The 16,703-nt window shown below is 45.5% G+C and overlaps 1 protein-coding gene across 3 annotated transcripts in view; it reads left to right on the top strand.

Moving 5' to 3' along the window:
* Nucleotides 1–16,703, top strand: part of PRKCE (protein kinase C epsilon) — a 503,064-nt gene that overhangs the window by 158,707 nt on the left and 327,654 nt on the right. For all 3 annotated transcript variants that reach the window (XM_054023148.1, XM_054023147.1, XM_054023146.1), the window contains exon 2: nt 2,487–2,550. In XM_054023148.1, coding sequence (XP_053879123.1) covers nt 2,487–2,550 — 64 coding nt within the window. The remainder of the gene's footprint in view (nt 1–2,486; nt 2,551–16,703) is intronic.

The following is a 16,703-nucleotide window of genomic DNA, read 5'->3' as shown; positions in this document are numbered from 1 at the left end:
CAGACGTAGATTGGGAACTGATGCCTGAGGTCTGGGGCAGTGGATAGTTGTCACCTCAGGAAGACATTGAACCTCTGCTGGATTAGGTAGTAAGAAGTGTCAGCCCCTTACACAATGACACTTACTCCCCTCCTCCTGCTCTCCATTCCTGGCCAGTACATGGTGGGAAAGGTGCCATCTTCACCTACTCCCCACTCCGCTCTTCCCACTTGCTTGTGGGGAGTTGTACTGTGCATGCATCTCTGTGATCCCAGCAGGTCCTAAATTGCCATGCAGGTAGGTGTTGGTGCAATCTTGCACAGTCAGGTAGGAAGTGTTGCTTCCAAACACACTGCAACATTCCACTGAGATTTCAATGGAAGAGACACGAAAGCTTATGCCCAAATAAATTTGTTTGTCTCTATGGTGCCACCAAGGACCCCTCGTTCTTTTTGCTGATACAGACTAACACGGTTACCACTCTGAAACCTGTAGTTATGCTGTGTGTTCATATACTTAAATGAGACATTTTTCTCTTTCCTTAACTTTTCCTGAAACTTTTAAAGAGATTTAAATCACAAAAGCCATCAGTGTAATGTTCTGGGAGTCCGATAATCACACATAATTAGTGAAATTCAGAGTCGATGATGAAATGTACAGTGCAATATATTATCTATCTAGTCATTTATACTGCATTCATCATAGTGGTATCTATCTAAACCTACGCCTTCCAATATCTAGAGCCAATCGGATTTTCTTTTAAGAACTCTATCTTGAAAGGTGCCGAGCACCCTCAATTCCTATTGAAATCCATCATCATGGGAGCAAAGGGTAATCAGAATCTCACAGGACAGGGCCATAAGAGGTCATATATTATGTATTAATTATATGATTACTTAAGAATTCCCAGTTATCACTTTGAGGGTTGACAGGTTCTTGTCCCAAGATCAGACCCAGTATTAAAATGACTGTGTAGTTGGGAATCCCGATGTGCACAGTTGCAACACTCGCACTGTAGGAATCCTTCTATATTTATAATAATGTATTAATACATTTAGCAAAGTCACAAGCACTCTAACTCTGTAAGGTAGATTGAGATAATACAGAATGTACAACTGAACATCCATATACTCTCACAGTCCCTTGCAGAACAACCTGGAATGTTAGCCATTGTCTTCCTCATCACCATTACCTCCCTCATCATCACCAGTGGCCATCATCCTGGCACCTCCCACGGGCTACATCTCTCTCTCCTCTCGCACGCACTGGGATACAGCTTTTTTAATATGTTACGCTGACACCACCGTGTCTAATGCATATTCAGTAGAGATCTCTCCCGTCTTCCTTATTTGTATTTCCTCACCCGCCTTATGTTAGGGTCCCCTTCTCCTATATTAATTATCTCAACTTATTATCATACACATCAATTCATTGCCATGGCACTCTTGTAGTCAGATATCTGCAGATATGTTCCTGTGGTTGGCTGTTATTGTTACGGACAAAATTCCCCCTCACACTCCATTTCCAGTTCCCCAAAACTTAGGGGTGACCGTTAGGTCATTTATCCAAAGTTCTTGGGCTCAAGCCTTATGCTAATGGCTGAAGCTAATGTCTTACAGGGTACAGGCCTGTAGGTTCCTTGCATTACTGCTGACTATAATAAAGGCAGAATATAATGAAGGCAAGGCAGTGAATATAATAAAGGCAAGCTAGCCTGATGGAATACAGTACCTATTTATTGGAGCATTTCAATTTCGTAACAATAAACTTCCAGACAAATGTTAACGGTAATGAAGTTGTGTGCGTTGATTCCCCGTATTCTGCAATCAGAATTCATCTGTGTCTGTTCAGAAACTGAATTGGTTATAAGTGTACTTTTCTCATTGCATACCTGGCCTTTGTGTAAGTTACAGCCAAGAGTTATTTGATACCACTTCCTTTTAAAATGATTTTTCAGTCCTTGGGAGAAGTAGTTAAAATGCATGAGGGAGAGTTGACAAAGCTTATTACTGTACTAAGGTAACTTATTGGAAGCAGGACTGATCCTGCAGGGTGTGGAGGCCCCTTGACTTCTGTGGGAGTTGAGATTGCTTAGCACCTCATAAAGGTGCTTAGCTCTTTGCAGGGTCAGGTTTAGTGAGAGCATGATACTTGCTCTGTGAACAGTGACATGCCTTAGGGCAGGGATTGGCAAACTTTTCAGGGTCATGCCCCACCTTACCCCTGTCTGCGTGCTCCCAAAGCCAGGGCCAGGAGCACAGGGCCAGGAGTGAGGACCGCAGCTGGGGGCGGGGTTGGAGCAGAGCAGGCCTGGGTGGCAGTCCCTCCCTGCCACATGTGGGGGCTGGCCTGGACCACGCCATGCCCCCCTGAACGTTATGCGCCCCACAGTTTGGGGACCTCTCCCTTCGGGTTTAAGAGTCAATGGAAACCTTTTATTAATGGTGCACACAGGAGCTCATTAAGGGAGCACCGGTCTAAGTGTTTCATTCTCTTCTCAATTACAGATTGACTTGGAGCCAGAAGGAAGAGTATATGTCATCATAGATCTTTCAGGATCATCAGGTGAAGGTAAGACCTTTCAATATTTTATCTTGTTCCTCCCATGAATGGTGCTTTTTAAATAGATCTATCATGCAAATGTTGTTGGGGAAACAGTGTACTGCAGTATTGTTTAACTAATCTGCACAAGCTCATGTTAAAAAGAAAATGTTATCTTAATGAAGTATATGTTGTTGTACCTCTAAGGAATAGCAGTCCATGTTAGCCCTGGAATTATAGACAGACAACAATAAAAAAAAAAAAATAGTAACCAAGATACAGTAGCTTAGAGCTGTTTAATATACCTGGAATTTATTTCCAACTACTTATTTGTCTGGTTTTGGGAAAAAGTGTGCTATAAACCTGACACTAACTGTTAAATTTGTAGACATAGATGTTATACACATCAAGTGTTTCATCATACTAAATTATTAGTATTTTCCCCACTAAAGTATTCCCTTACCAAGCAAAGTGCATAAGCAAAATATTTTCATAATAGAAGAGTAATGGTTTGTATTTGATAATACAGCACTTGCATATTGGCTTGGGGAAAACCCTAGAAATCAGGAAGATGGGTATTCCATGGCAATTAAAGGTACTCCTCGGCAACTGTTTTTGCTAGGGATACTGCCAGCGGCTTCAGTGGGGGCAGGATCGGGTCATATATGGTATGAAACTAATTTACAACAGTCCAAACAATTAAGAGTCCCAGAGCTCTTCTGTGCATCTTCTCAAACATGCTCTTTATCAAGATTTTAGCTGCTGAAGTGTTTTTGGTGGCATGGGATCTTTTCTGGTGAGTCATTTTAAGCTGTGTTCTTTTGAATAGTTACATGTAATGCTGCCTATCTAAACAGCGTCTATTGGGTCAGATTACTCAATGCAAGTTCATGTAGGCCCTGGCAGGAGGAGAAATGGGAAACAGGAGTAAGCTACAGTTGTTTTGCCTGGATCACTTAAGGGATCAACAGAAGAATGTTTTGCATGTGTCATTTTGGTGTTCAAAAAGGAATAATTGCTGTCCACGGGTAATTGCTAGAAGTTGCAAAAGCACATAGTGTGCTTTTGCCCTATTTTAAAAAAACCTTATTGCTTACAGCTGTTCTTGCACCCCTGTGGCCACATAGGGCATTCTTCACACCCTTCATTCTTACATATAAACTGCATACATGATGCTTTAATAACAAACGCATGCCCCCTAAGCAATTCTTACTCATGCCTAGAAAAGTTGTAAGACAATCTGCTTTGTTGTTTACTCTCATAGACTGATCAGCCAGTGTCTGCAATATATGGAACAAATTTAATGTTAGTACAAATAGCCATATTTTTTTCTTCTTTTTAATTGCTGTGTCAAGTTTAGAGCTCATAGAAGTAAGGATCTAACAGTCCATCATGGTGTATGCAGATGTTCTTCAAAGCTTCCATTTGCAGTTCATCGAGATCTTAATTCTGACTAGTGACAACCTCGCTATTTCAATCCTTTATCACACACTGCCAGTGGTGCCGAATTGCCATTGGATTTTGGTTTTCTTTTTTATGTGAATGGATGTCCCTAGGCTCTTTAAACCCTTAGGAAAAAAGAAAATCCTTTTGGAGAGGTGCATAGAATATAGTAGAGATTAATCTAATAGAATTCTATAGCAAAAAGAACTTTACAGAGTTAAACGATCCTACACAATTACATAAGTATATACATTTCTCGTATCGACTTTAAAATAGGGCTGTCAAGAGATTAAAAAATTAATCGTGATTAATCATGGTGTTAAGCAATAATAGAATACCATTTATTTAAATATTTTTGGATGTTGTCTACATTTTCAAATATATTGATTTTAATTACAACACAGAATACAAAGTGTACAGTGCTCACTTTATATTTATTTTTATTACAAATATTTGTACTGTAAAAAATAAAAGAAATAGTATTTTCAATTCACCTAATACAAGTACTGTAGTGCAATCTCTTTATCATGAAAGTTGAACTTAGAAATGTAGAATTATGTACAAAAAACCCCTGCATTCAAAAATAAAATAATGTAAAACTGTAGAGCTACAAGTCCAATCAGTCCTACTTCCTGTTCAGCCAATCACTCAGACAAACAAGTTATAGAAAGCTTGTGGATTTCTCTGTAGGCAAGTTATACACTGTCCTACAGTACTGGTCTAAAACACATCTCACAGTAGTGATCAGGCAATGTTATGGGCTATTACAGTAGAATACTGTCTTATATTTTGAAAGAAATGAGACTAGCAAACTTGATCTCATTTGTAACCAGAAACCTTGGTTTTCAACTCCAGTCCCTGGAGATGAAAGTCTTGTGCATTATAACCTATTACACCACCAAGACTCCTTTTCCTAAACATCATCTTTAGTTCCATCCTGGACCCACAGAAATCTAATTGTCCTGCAAAGTGAATTCCAATCATTAGCTTGTTTTCCCCCATATGCTTCTTGCTCTGGTATGGCACAGTACCGGTAACAGTCCATCTTGTGGTCCTGGCAATTTCCATAACACCACTCTGCCCCACCCACAACAAAATCAAGGAATTTATGGGCTTCAATCACTCCTTCCCCCTTTGTGGATAGAGGAGTTTAAAACATGGCAGATCCCTAGCCCAGGCCATGAGAAGGAGTTTTGGCCTCTTCTCCACTATTGTCACTGGACGTTGTCGAGGTCCATCTATAAATAACAGAATCTTCCTATCAGGAGTCGGGGACCAGGCTGTCATTGGGAGAAGTGCTGGGGCAAGGGACTGTGTGCGCTGGCATTGCTACTTGGATTCCTCGCCTATTCCAGAGACAAGCTGGGAATCTACAAAAAAAGTTAATACAGCCATAGGTTTTATTGACTCTTTTGTATGCCCCCTTTCTGCATTGAGGAACATCTTTTAGAGCAGGGGAGTTCTGCCAGTACCGCTCCACCAGAGAAGTGGTGAAGAAGGCATTTGAACTCGCCTCCAGTTAATCTCAGAGTTTTACTGCAGGTTTTGAGGTAGTCAGTGTTTTTTTTCCTTAAAGTCCCATCTCCTGGAATCATGTTGTTGTCTGAGAATCTCTGCTTTCATTTAAAAAAAAAATGTCTAGACCTCATAGTTGCAGAAAAAAGCTTGAAATTATGAGCCCTAAAGCCTCAGAAACCAGGAGGCAAATACAAAGATTCCCAAATTTATAGATAATTTGTTTACAATCTTATGATTTTTAAGATAATCATGTTGTCTAGGGCCTGCTTATAAGTTCTGAACATTTGAGGTTGACAATGCTGCTCCTGAGACTTGCAGCTTTTGGCATCTGAACCATATATCCAGAGGTGAAAGTAAGCCGGTACGGGCCGGTACGGAGGACCGATAAGAAAAGGTGCAGTAGCGTACCGGCAAGAAAATGGAGCATTCTCTCCCTCTCTGACTCCTCCTCCTGGCTCCAGCAATATTGAGGGTCCGGAGGCCTGGCTCCACGAATGTTTGGGGCCAGGTTTCCTCTCTGGCCCCACCTGCTGCCCCCCCCCCCCGCATCTCCCCTGAGTGTGGGCTGGCCCCCCTTTGTTGCCCCCGTGCACCTCCCTGTGTCCAGGAGCACAGTGTCCCTGTCTCTTCCCTGAAGCTCCATGCTGCCTGCCTGCATTAACTGCCACCGCAGGGTCCTAGTCCCCCCTCCACTACTGCCAGGGTAGGCTGCCCTTCCCCCTCAGACCCTTTCATTTTCCGGTGGGACCCTCCACCAGTACAGCCGCCCTCCCCCTCCCCCCCCCCGCCCGCATCACCGCTCTTGCCCTACGCTAGGCAAGGGGCAGCCCCATCCCCCACCCCCATGAGGAGGCTACAGTGAGGGGCAGCAGCAGGGGAGGCGGCGCACATGTGATGGCAGCCTCCCCAGCATGGCACCCACCACAGGGGAGGTGAGGGGGATTCCTGGACCTGAGAGGGGCCCTAGGAGCACGTGCAGTGACAGTGGGGAGGTGAGAAGGGGGTCCCTACCCCAGAGCTCGCTGCTGCCGGCAGGGAGAGGGCTGGGGGAGTCCTCCTTTCTGCCTCCAGTCCCAGGGCAGCCTGCCTGCACCCCAAACTCATCCCCAGCCCTGCCCCACCCCAGAGCTCACACCCCCAGCCAGAGCTCTCATCCCCCCACACCCCAACCCTCTGTCCTAGCCCTGAGCCTCTCCAACACCCCAAACCCCTCATCTCCAGCCCCAGCCAGAGCCCTCATCCCCATGCACCCTAACCCTCTGCCTCAGCCCTGAGTCTCCTCCCACACCCCAAACCCCTCATCCCCAGCCACACCCCAAATGCATCCCCAGCCTCACCCCTGCACTCCCTCCCTACGCACCCCCTCTTATCCCCAAACTCCCTCCGAGAACCTGCACACCTCCCTCTGCACTCCCTCCCATCCCCAAACTCCCTCCCAGAGCCTGCACCCCCTCCTGCACCCCCTCCTGCACCCCAGTCCCCTGCCCCAGCCCAGGGCGTGCACCCCAGACCTCCTCCCCCACCCAAACTCCCTTCCAGAGCCTTGGGTAGGTGGGGAGTGGAGCTTGGGGGGGGGCGGAGTTTGGGCAGGAGCAGGTTCTGTGCACCACCAAAATTTCTACAAACCTGCCACCCCTGCCGGCAAGAGCTGGTGCGCCATACCGGGGTGGACCGCCTTCCCGAGGCAGCAATTTAAAGGGCTGGAGCCCAGGGCCCTTTAAATTGCTGCCAGAGCCCTGGGGTAGCGGCGGTGGGGCTTGGGTGGCGATTTAAAGGGCCCAGGGCTCCTGCCGCCGCTACTGTCCCGGGCCCTTTAAATCACTGCTGGAGCCCCACTGCCACTACCCCAGGGCTCCGGAGACGATTTAAAGGGCCCTGGAGGGTAGCGGCAGCCGGAGCCCCGGGCCCTGCTGCTGGAGCCCCGGGGCTCCGTCAGCAATTTAAAGGGCTCGGGGCTCTGCTGCGGTAGCAGCAGCTAGAGCCCTGGGCCCTTTAAATTGCCCCCTTTAAATCGCCCCCGAACTCCAGGGCTCTGCAGCTTGGAGCCTCTGCAGCTGGGAGCTCGGGGTGATTTAAAGGGCTTGAGGCTCCCAGCTCCTGCTACCACAGCCCTAGCCCCGGGCCCTTTAAATCCTGATTTAAAGGGCCTGGGGATTTAAAGGCCCCGCCTCTTCCGGTGGAGGCCATGCCCCTTCTCAGGGCTCTGGAGTACCGGCAAGTCCTTTAAGTTACTTTCACCCCTGCATATATCCATTCTGCACTGGAGCGGGCGGGGGGAAGGGGAGAGGCAGAGAACAAGATCTACCCTTGATGAAATGAACTGTTGCAAACTGTGCAGTGGGAGCAATCTGGACAGAAGAGTTTAGGATAAAATCCTGAGTGGACACTACATTGTGGCACAAAGGTCCATATTTTCAAAGGCTTGTGTCTGTCTAGCAGCAAAATTGGTACATGTCTCCGTTGTGCTTTCAAAACCAGTCCTCCACTTACGTCTGCAAAATGCATAGCTGGGCACCTAAATGCCACTTGCATATGCAAGTGGTTGCGTTTGTATCATACTGTATTTAGTGCATACACAAATTTGGAGGGTGAAATTTTTTTTAGATGTCATTTTGGCTCATGGCATGGAACATAAAGTCCTTTTCCACATAGTTACTAAATACATATGAGCTATTTATAACACAGGTATCAGTGTGTGAAGATATTACATTTTACAGTGTTGGGCCCTGATACTGCAAAGATTTATGCATGAGCTTAAACACATCATGAGTAGTCCCATTAAAGACAACAGGACAGGACTACTCACCGTGTGCATGCGCGTAAGTCTTTGCAAGATTGGGTTCCAAGTCTATTCGGACCTTCTAGGTTCAGTGTATAAAACATACAAAAGAAATAGAGAGGCTGAATCTCTTTTATCAACTGGCCTGCAAACGACAAAGCCTTCTTTGGAGATTACGGCAGTGCCAGAAAGGGTTTCCTAACATAGACTTCTCCATATAAACTTTAATAGTGCATAGGAGTCAAATCAAACTTTTAAAAACACTTTTGCATGCTGTGACAGGGCAGCCCCGCCCCGCACTGGCCCCAGCGATGTCAGACCAGTAGCTCTGACGGAGGAAATCCCGCCCCGTTCGTACTGGGCATGCTCCAGATGCTCACTAAGTATAAAAGGAGGGAACTCAGCTCAGTCGGGGCTGGCGGCCTCAGGGGAAGGACCTAACTGGGAAGCTCCTGCAGAGGACCAGCCAACGCTCTTGAAGCTGCTAGGAACAGAGGCTTTTATAGGCTGGGACGAACCCCTACGGCGGGAGGAACCAGAGGAGGCGATGGATCCGGAGACTAATGGACAACCCTGGGATCCGTGGGAGACCCCAACTCCCCAGCCGGTAGGAAGCGACCCGGGGGAGGTGACGGACTTGTACCTTGACCCCGGTAAGCCTCAGCGTGTTTCGGTAGGACCCCCTCGCTGAGCCAGTAGTAAGGTCCTACAGCCCTGCAACCAGGGGCGCTTATATGGACTTTGGCCATTAGGCCGTGCTGCCCTGCAACCAGGGGCGGTTATATGGACTCTGGCCACTAGGCCATGCTGCCCTGTAAGGAGGGGCGTAAACCCTCGCAGATGACAATTGTAGTTCAGATTCTTAGCTTGGAGCTCTGAACAACAAGGGCCTGTTTCACTGCAGGTGTAAGCAGAGTTGCACCTTGCTTGCACTCACTCTGAATTTGATGCAGGGGCTGTACGGGCAGTGCTGACACACTGGAGTTAGAAAAGCATTAGTAGGACTGGTTATGATGAGCGAACCTTACAACCTTCAAAGAACCTGCTTTGAAGTTGCTTGTATTTGATATTAAAAGTGCTTTCTAGGGATTTTCCTCTGCCCCTATGTCTTTTCTTCTACTTCTCTTACCTCATTTGTTCTAGGGATCTTAGAGAAGATACATGCATAAGATTAAGGGCCTCAGTTCTAATTGCAAATTCATTATGTTTTTGAGTGGTAAGGCATATTCTCAGGTTACAGCTTAAAAGAACAGCTTTGTCTTGAAAGCATTGCCAAGTAGAACAAGAGATCCTTGGCAGCAGTTCTGACCTAATACACTAACCCCTACATTTGCAAAGAATTACACAGGGTTTTAGGAAAACATTTGCTGTTATTGGAAGTCATCTGACAGAAGCCCTCTTTACCACTTTTAAAATTTAAGGGGATAGGCCCATTGCAGGTAAATAAAAAATGGCCAGCTTCTATGTGGCATGATACTCCTCCCGTCTCCCCCAGCCCCCCGATCTAAGCACTAATTGGCTGCTGTGTCTGCCTCTGTGAGCAATAAAGAGAGAAAAGTAGTCTGTAAGGCAGAAGGACTAATTATGTAATAGTACATATTATGGCATAGATAAAGGTACAGGCATGAATCCTGCAACTCTTAACTTGTGGGAGTAGCCTTTACTCACTGACCTCAATGGGACTGCTCACGTGATTAAGGAATGGGCCTTACAGGCTTGGAATTAATTTCATTCCCTTGGAGAGAAACTTCAAACCACATAATAAATATTTTCATAGAACTTGCCAGACAGTTTGTTACATTCAGAGGCCCAAAATCTGCCCTCTCAGCTGCTCACCTTGTATTGGTTCTCCATTTTTCCATGAAATCAAGGAAACTTGACATGTTCAAAGTCAAATGATAGAAATGTAGGACTGGAAGGGACCTCAGTAGGTCACCTAGTCCAGATCCCTGCACTGAGACAGGACTAAGTATTATCTAGACCAGGGGTAGGCAACCTATGGCACGTGTGCCAAAGGCAGCACGCGAGCTGATTTTCAGTGGCATTCACACTGCGTGGGTCCTGGCCAACGGTCCGGAGGGCTCTGCATTTTAATTTAATTTTAAATGAAGCTTCTTAAACATTTTAAAAACCTTACTTTACATACAACAATAGTTTAGTTATATATTATAGACTTATAGAAAGAGACCTTCTAAAAACATTAAAATGTATTATTGGCACGCGAAACCTTAAATCAGAGTGAATAAATGAGGACTCGGCACACCACTTCTGAAAGGTTGCTGACCCCTGATCTAGACCATCTCTGACACGTATTTGTCCAACCTGCTTTTAAAAATCTCCAATGATGGAGATTCCACAACCTCCCAGGGCAATTTGTTCTGGTGTTTAACTACTCTGACAGTTAGGAAGTTTTTCCTAATGTCCAACCTAAACAGCCCTTGCTGCAATTTAAGCCCACCGCTTCTTGTCTGTCCTCAGTGGATAAGAGAACATTTCATCATCCTGCTCTTCGTAACAACCTTTTGTGTATTTGAAAACCTGTTATCCTGTTCCCCTTCAGTTTTCTGTTCTCCAGCCTAACCAGACCTAATTTTTTCAATATTTCCTCATAATTCGTGTTTTCCAGAACTTTAATAATTTTGTTGCTCTCTTATGGACTTTCTCCAACTTGTCCATGTCTTTCCCTAAGTACCTAAATTGAGACCTTATAAGTGTTGAATAGAGTAGAAGAATTACTACTTGTGTACAACAATCCTGCTAATATATCCCAGAATGTCGCTTTTAACAGTATTACATGGCTGACTTATAATTAGGTTGTAATCCACTAATAACCGCCAGATCCTTTTTCTGCAGTACTCCTTCGTAGGCAGTCGTTTTCTATTTGGTATTTGTGCAATAGATTATTCCTTCCTAAGTGTAGTATTTTGTATTTGACCTTATTGAATTTCATCCTATTTACTTAAGATCATTTCTTCAGTTTGTTCAGATCATTTTGAATTCTGATCCTGTTCCCCAATGCTCTTGCAACCCCTCCTAACTTGGTATCATCCACAAACTTTGGAGGTGTGCTCTATGGCATTATCCAAATCATTTATGAAGGTATTGAACCAGACCCAGGAGAGATCCCTGAGGAACCCCACTCAATATGCCCTTTCAGCTCGACTGGGATAATTATTCTGAGTACAGTTTTCCAACTGGTTGGGCGTCCACCTTATAGTAGGTTCATCCCTGGCTGAAGAGATTGAAATCCCTGAGAGTCTGATGAATTAATACAATGGTGGTAGTGGAAACTTCCTAAAGCAGAGAAATATTTGTACATATTGAAGTGTCAAGTCAGAAGCTGCAGTACTATTGTAGCTTATCATGAAAGATGCATGGACAAAAAACAAGCACAGCAAAAGTGTTCCGTAAACAACTAATTCACATTCGAGTTCAAAATGTGTTGCCATTGTTACTGCTCCAGGATGCTTTATTTCAATGCTGCATGGCACATTAGTGTCTCCTTTATTAATTGAATATCCAATAAAGGAAAAAATAAACTCATTGAAAGAAAAGACTTAAAACAGACCGATGTTTGTAAGGCGTCACCAGCAAGAAGTCAGCAGGAAGAAGTTTCCTAATACTCTTCCCACATTCTTTCATTGTACTGCACCTAGTTCTAGCATAGCTTCTTGGTATATATCGTCCCAACGTCTTACAAGAAGAACATTCATGTTAACTGTTGTGTATGCGCATGTGCATGCGGGGTATAGATGACTTTGGGCCAGAATAGCTTGTGTTACAACCGTTAACTCCTGCTAATGTTCATCATTAATGGGGTCAGTGGCTAGCAAAGAAGGGTATATCCATTCATTCTTTCTATTCTGTTGAAGGGAAGAATCTTTTGCGATAAGTTACCTTATTCTTTTATTTCTTTGAGGCTGGCTGTTGTCCAAAGTCATATTGATTTTCCATATTAACCTGGTTTGGTTGTGGTGTAGAGTTTATTTCTCGAGTGAAGTTCATCCATTGACTATTTCATTGAGCTATTGCAGCGGGGTTTTGATCTACCTCTTGTGCTTATAAAACTTGTGGCTGAGTTGTTTAATATCAGAAATGAGATATAAGAGCTCCAGTGTTGTCTCCCTGACTCTCTTGAACCAATTTCAGAGATGCAATGAAAGTTTAAAACTTTTATTCAAGAATTCATGGTAACACAGTGAGACGAGGTGGGTGAGTCAGTTTATAAACTATCATAACAAATGGTCATAGAATGGGATAAGAGATGCCCTTTGTTGAAGAGGGATTTAACCATTGTTTGGCCAAAGTAGACTTTATGTAGCTTTAAGGGAAGGCTCATCTATTTTTTAAGTTGTTCTTGCTTTTTATTTGCTACAGCTTTCATCTTCCACCTCCTTGCCATGTAAATTACACCAATGTACAGATACTTATGGTGGCTTGCACCATGATGTGACTTTTACACCACCATTTTGGCATGTGGGCCAGTAACTATAGAATGATTCAGAGAACAGACTTGGAGAGAGCACTCAGTTATTTTTCTGACTGTGTCATTATGAACAGCTTATAATAGCATTCTAAATAAGAACTATCCAGAACCACATTTCTTTGCATTATGCACAGTAAGTTGTGGTGATTAATTATCGTCGTCAGATGCCTGAGTTCGTATTAGGTAATTGCCTTTTCACACAAACAACAAGGAGTCTGGTGGCACCTTAAAGACTAACAGATTTATTTGGGCATAAGGTGCCATCAGACTCCTTGTTGTTTTTGTAGATACAGACTAACACGGCTACCCCCTGATACTTTTCACACAGTCACACACAAGATTAAGATTTCATTTCAGAGTAGGCAGTTTAAATTCCAATAAAATATCACATCTCACATTGTAGGTGGTGAGTATCAGCAAAAGCTGCTTTGGTTCAAGAACACAAACCATGTAGTCATGAAAGCCATTTAATTTCAGTGTTCAAATTCAGCTATTTTTCAAACTTAGTTTTCACTGGCTGAAATGTGATGAATAATAATAAAACCTGCCATGGCTACCTGTAATGGGAGGTCCTGGCAGTATTTCTACAAATGAAGGTTTATTACCTGACCACTTGATCTCATTCTGTACTGGAAGCTCCAGCCCAGGAGTCTATAAAAATGCAAACAAAGGATGGTCAGAGGAAAAGAGCACTTGTTTTGACACCAGTCACATTTCATGCTTGCAAACCCAATATGTCAGATACTCTCAGAGCTTATTTCTGCTTTGTAAGTTCAGTGGCATCCACAGAATAAAGCCTGCCTGGGTACATATCCAGGCAACTAGTCCATGTCACTGGTGCACAGGGATCTCAGAGTCTAACCTGAACAGTGCTATGACCCCTGAGCACCAGGCTGAAATGCCACTGACTCACTTTTGGCCTTGTTGGGCCTTCCCTCCTCCTATCAAGACAGAGGGAATGTGAGGCCAAACCTGAGTGGTGATGTGACCTCCGGGCTGCAATGCCACTCACTCAGTTTTGGCCTCACCATCAAGATGGAGGGCTATTGAGGCCAAACTTGTGTGGTCAGTGGGGTGGCCAGCACTGCTCCTCCTTGTTATTGCCATGGGGCTGCCTGCTGCAGCAGAGCTCCTCCCCGGGAGCCTGCCTAGCATTGTCCTGTTTCTTGCAGCCCATGTCCCCTCTCAGAGATGGGGAGTGATGCCGCACCTGGTGGGCTGTGCTGGAATGTGGGGGCTGAAATTAGCATGGACTCAGTGGGCCAGTAGCTGGGGCCAGCAGCTGCAGCAGGTATGGCTCTTCAGAGATTGAGAGTGCGTACGATGGGGAAAAATTTCTGGAGTTGCCCCTGCCTCACACTAGGGCAGAAGAAGATGCCCTCTATAGGGAGTGGCTTTCATCACAGGTAAAGATGCTATATCTGTGCTCTGTTCATTCTCAACAGCTGTTTGTACACATCATTGGGGGTGTTATTTAGGGAGTCTGCGCTGGAGCCTCCTGCATAGGAACTCAGCCCTTAGCCCTGGTCTACACTATGAGTTTAGGTTGCATTTAGCAGCGTTAGATCGATTTAACCCTGCACCCGTCCACACGACGAAGCCATTTTTGTCAACTTAAAGGGCTCTTAAAATCGATTTCTGTACTCCTCCCCGACGAGGGGATTAGTGCTTAAATCGACCGTGCTGGGTCAAATTTGGAGTAGTGTGGATGCAATTCGACGGTATTGGCCTCCGAGAGCTGTCCCAGAGTGCTCCATTGTGACCACTCTGGACAGCACTCTCAACTCAGATGCACTGGCCAGGTAGACAGGAAAAGCCCCGCGAACTTTTGAATTTCATTTCCTGTTTGGCCAGCGTGGCGAGCTGATCAGCACAGGTGACCATGGAGTACCAGAATCGCAAAAGAGCTCCAGCATGGACCGAACGGGAGGTACTGCATCTGATCGCTGTATGGGGAGACGAATCCGTGCTATCCGAACTCCATTCCAAAAAATGAAATGCCGGAATATTTGAAAAAATCTCCAAGGGCACGAAGGACAGAGGTTATAACAGGGACCAGCAGCAGTGCCACGTGAAGCTTACCAAAGAACCAGAGAGGCAAACAGCCGCTCCGGGTCAGAGCGCCAGACATACCGCTTCTATGATGAGCTGCATGCCATTCTAGGGGGTGCCCCTACAACTACCCCACCCCTGTGCTTCCCTACTCCCCCACCCCTCCCGGGCTACCTTGGCAGTTATTCCCCCATTTGTGTGATGAATTAATAAAGAATGCATGAATTTGAAACAACAATGACTTTATTGCCTCTGCAAGCGGAGATCAAAGGTGGGAGGGGAGGTCGGTTGGCTTACAGGGAAGTAGAATGAACCAAGGGGGTGGGTTTTCATCAAGGAGAAACACAGAACTTTCACACTGTAGCTGGCCAGTCATGAAACTGGTTTTCAAAGCTTCTCTGATGCACAGCGCTCCCTGCTGTGCTCTTCTAACTGCCCTAGTGTCTGGCTGCGCATAATCAGCGGCCAGGCGATTTGCCTCAACCTCCCACCTTGCCATAAATGTCTCCCCCTTACTCTCACAGATATTGTGGAGCACACAGCAAGCAGTAATAATGATGGGAATATTGGTTTTGCTGAGGTCTAACAGAGTCAGTAAACTGCACCAACGAGCTTTTAAACGTCCAAAGGCACATTCTACCACCATTCTGCACTTGCTCGGCCTATAGTTGAACTGCTCCTTACTACTGTCCAGGCTTCATGAGCCATGGGAGCAAGGGGTAGGTGCGACCGCGCAGTGCTGCCGACTGGGAGAGCAGCCTGAGGCAGAAACTTCCAGCTGGCATGATATTCCAGGCAGGACTGAATCTCCATGAGATGAAACTTAAAGAAGAGAATGACCTGGAGTCATTCCCATTTTTGTCCAGGTGCTCCCGACCGACCTCACCAAGGCCAGCCAGGAGCACCCATGTCTGCCCAGGCGCCCCCGACCAACCTAACCGAGGTTGGCCAGGAGCACCCACGGGACGATGACGGCTAGCAGTCGTATTGTACTGTCTGCCATCCGCAAGGCAAGGGGATGCTGCTGTGTACCACTGCAGTACTGCGTCTGCCAGCAGCACCCAGAAGACATACGGTGACAGTGAGCTGAGCGGGCTCCATGCTTGCCGTGGTATGTAGTCTGCATGGGTAACCCAGGAAAAAAGGCGAGAAATTATTTTTTGCCGTTGTTTCACGGAGGGAGGGGGCCTGATGACATGTACCCAGAACCACCCGCGACAATGTTTTTGCCCCATCAGGCACTGGGAGCTCAACCCAGAATTCCAATGGGTGGCAGAGACTGCAGGAACTGTGGGATAGCTACCACAGTGCAATGCTTCGAAAGTCGACGCTAGCCTCGGTACTGTGGACGCACACCGCTGACTTAATGCGCTTAGTGGGGACACACACAATCCACTGTATCAAATCGATTTCTAAAAAATCGACTTCTATTAAATCTACCTAATTTTGTAGTGTAGACATATCCTTAGTGTTCAGAATTGTGCCTGAATGAGGAGACTTATCAAAATCTTGTGATCTGTGACTGTCACTCCAAATCAGTGGTGGTTTGTATTAACATATCTGTTCCCTTGAAATTCTTGAGGCTGGCATTACATTATGCTTCATAGCCAGATGCTTGCTACTGTGATTAGAGAATGGAGGTGGGCTGCAAAAGAATGCTGGCACTAAGTCTGAATTTCCAGAACATGGTTGCTGGTTAGATATCTTGCAACTAGACAGAAGGTTAGTGTGGAGGGCTGGGGGGTGGAGGGGAAAAGCTGTTGTGATAAATCATAGACCAGCTCTACTTTTTCTAGCAGCATTTCTCAATTTCTCAACAACTATAAATTACAGACAAAGAAATAAACCATGCTTTATTCCATCTGTATAGCTCTCCCACCAAGATATAACTTTAACACCATGCCC

Source organism: Malaclemys terrapin, chromosome 3 (genome assembly GCF_027887155.1).
Source record: "Malaclemys terrapin pileata isolate rMalTer1 chromosome 3, rMalTer1.hap1, whole genome shotgun sequence".
NCBI lineage: Eukaryota > Metazoa > Chordata > Testudines > Emydidae > Malaclemys > Malaclemys terrapin.
The sequence above is the reverse complement of the archived record's forward strand: the minus strand, read 5'-3'. Positions and strand labels throughout refer to the sequence as shown.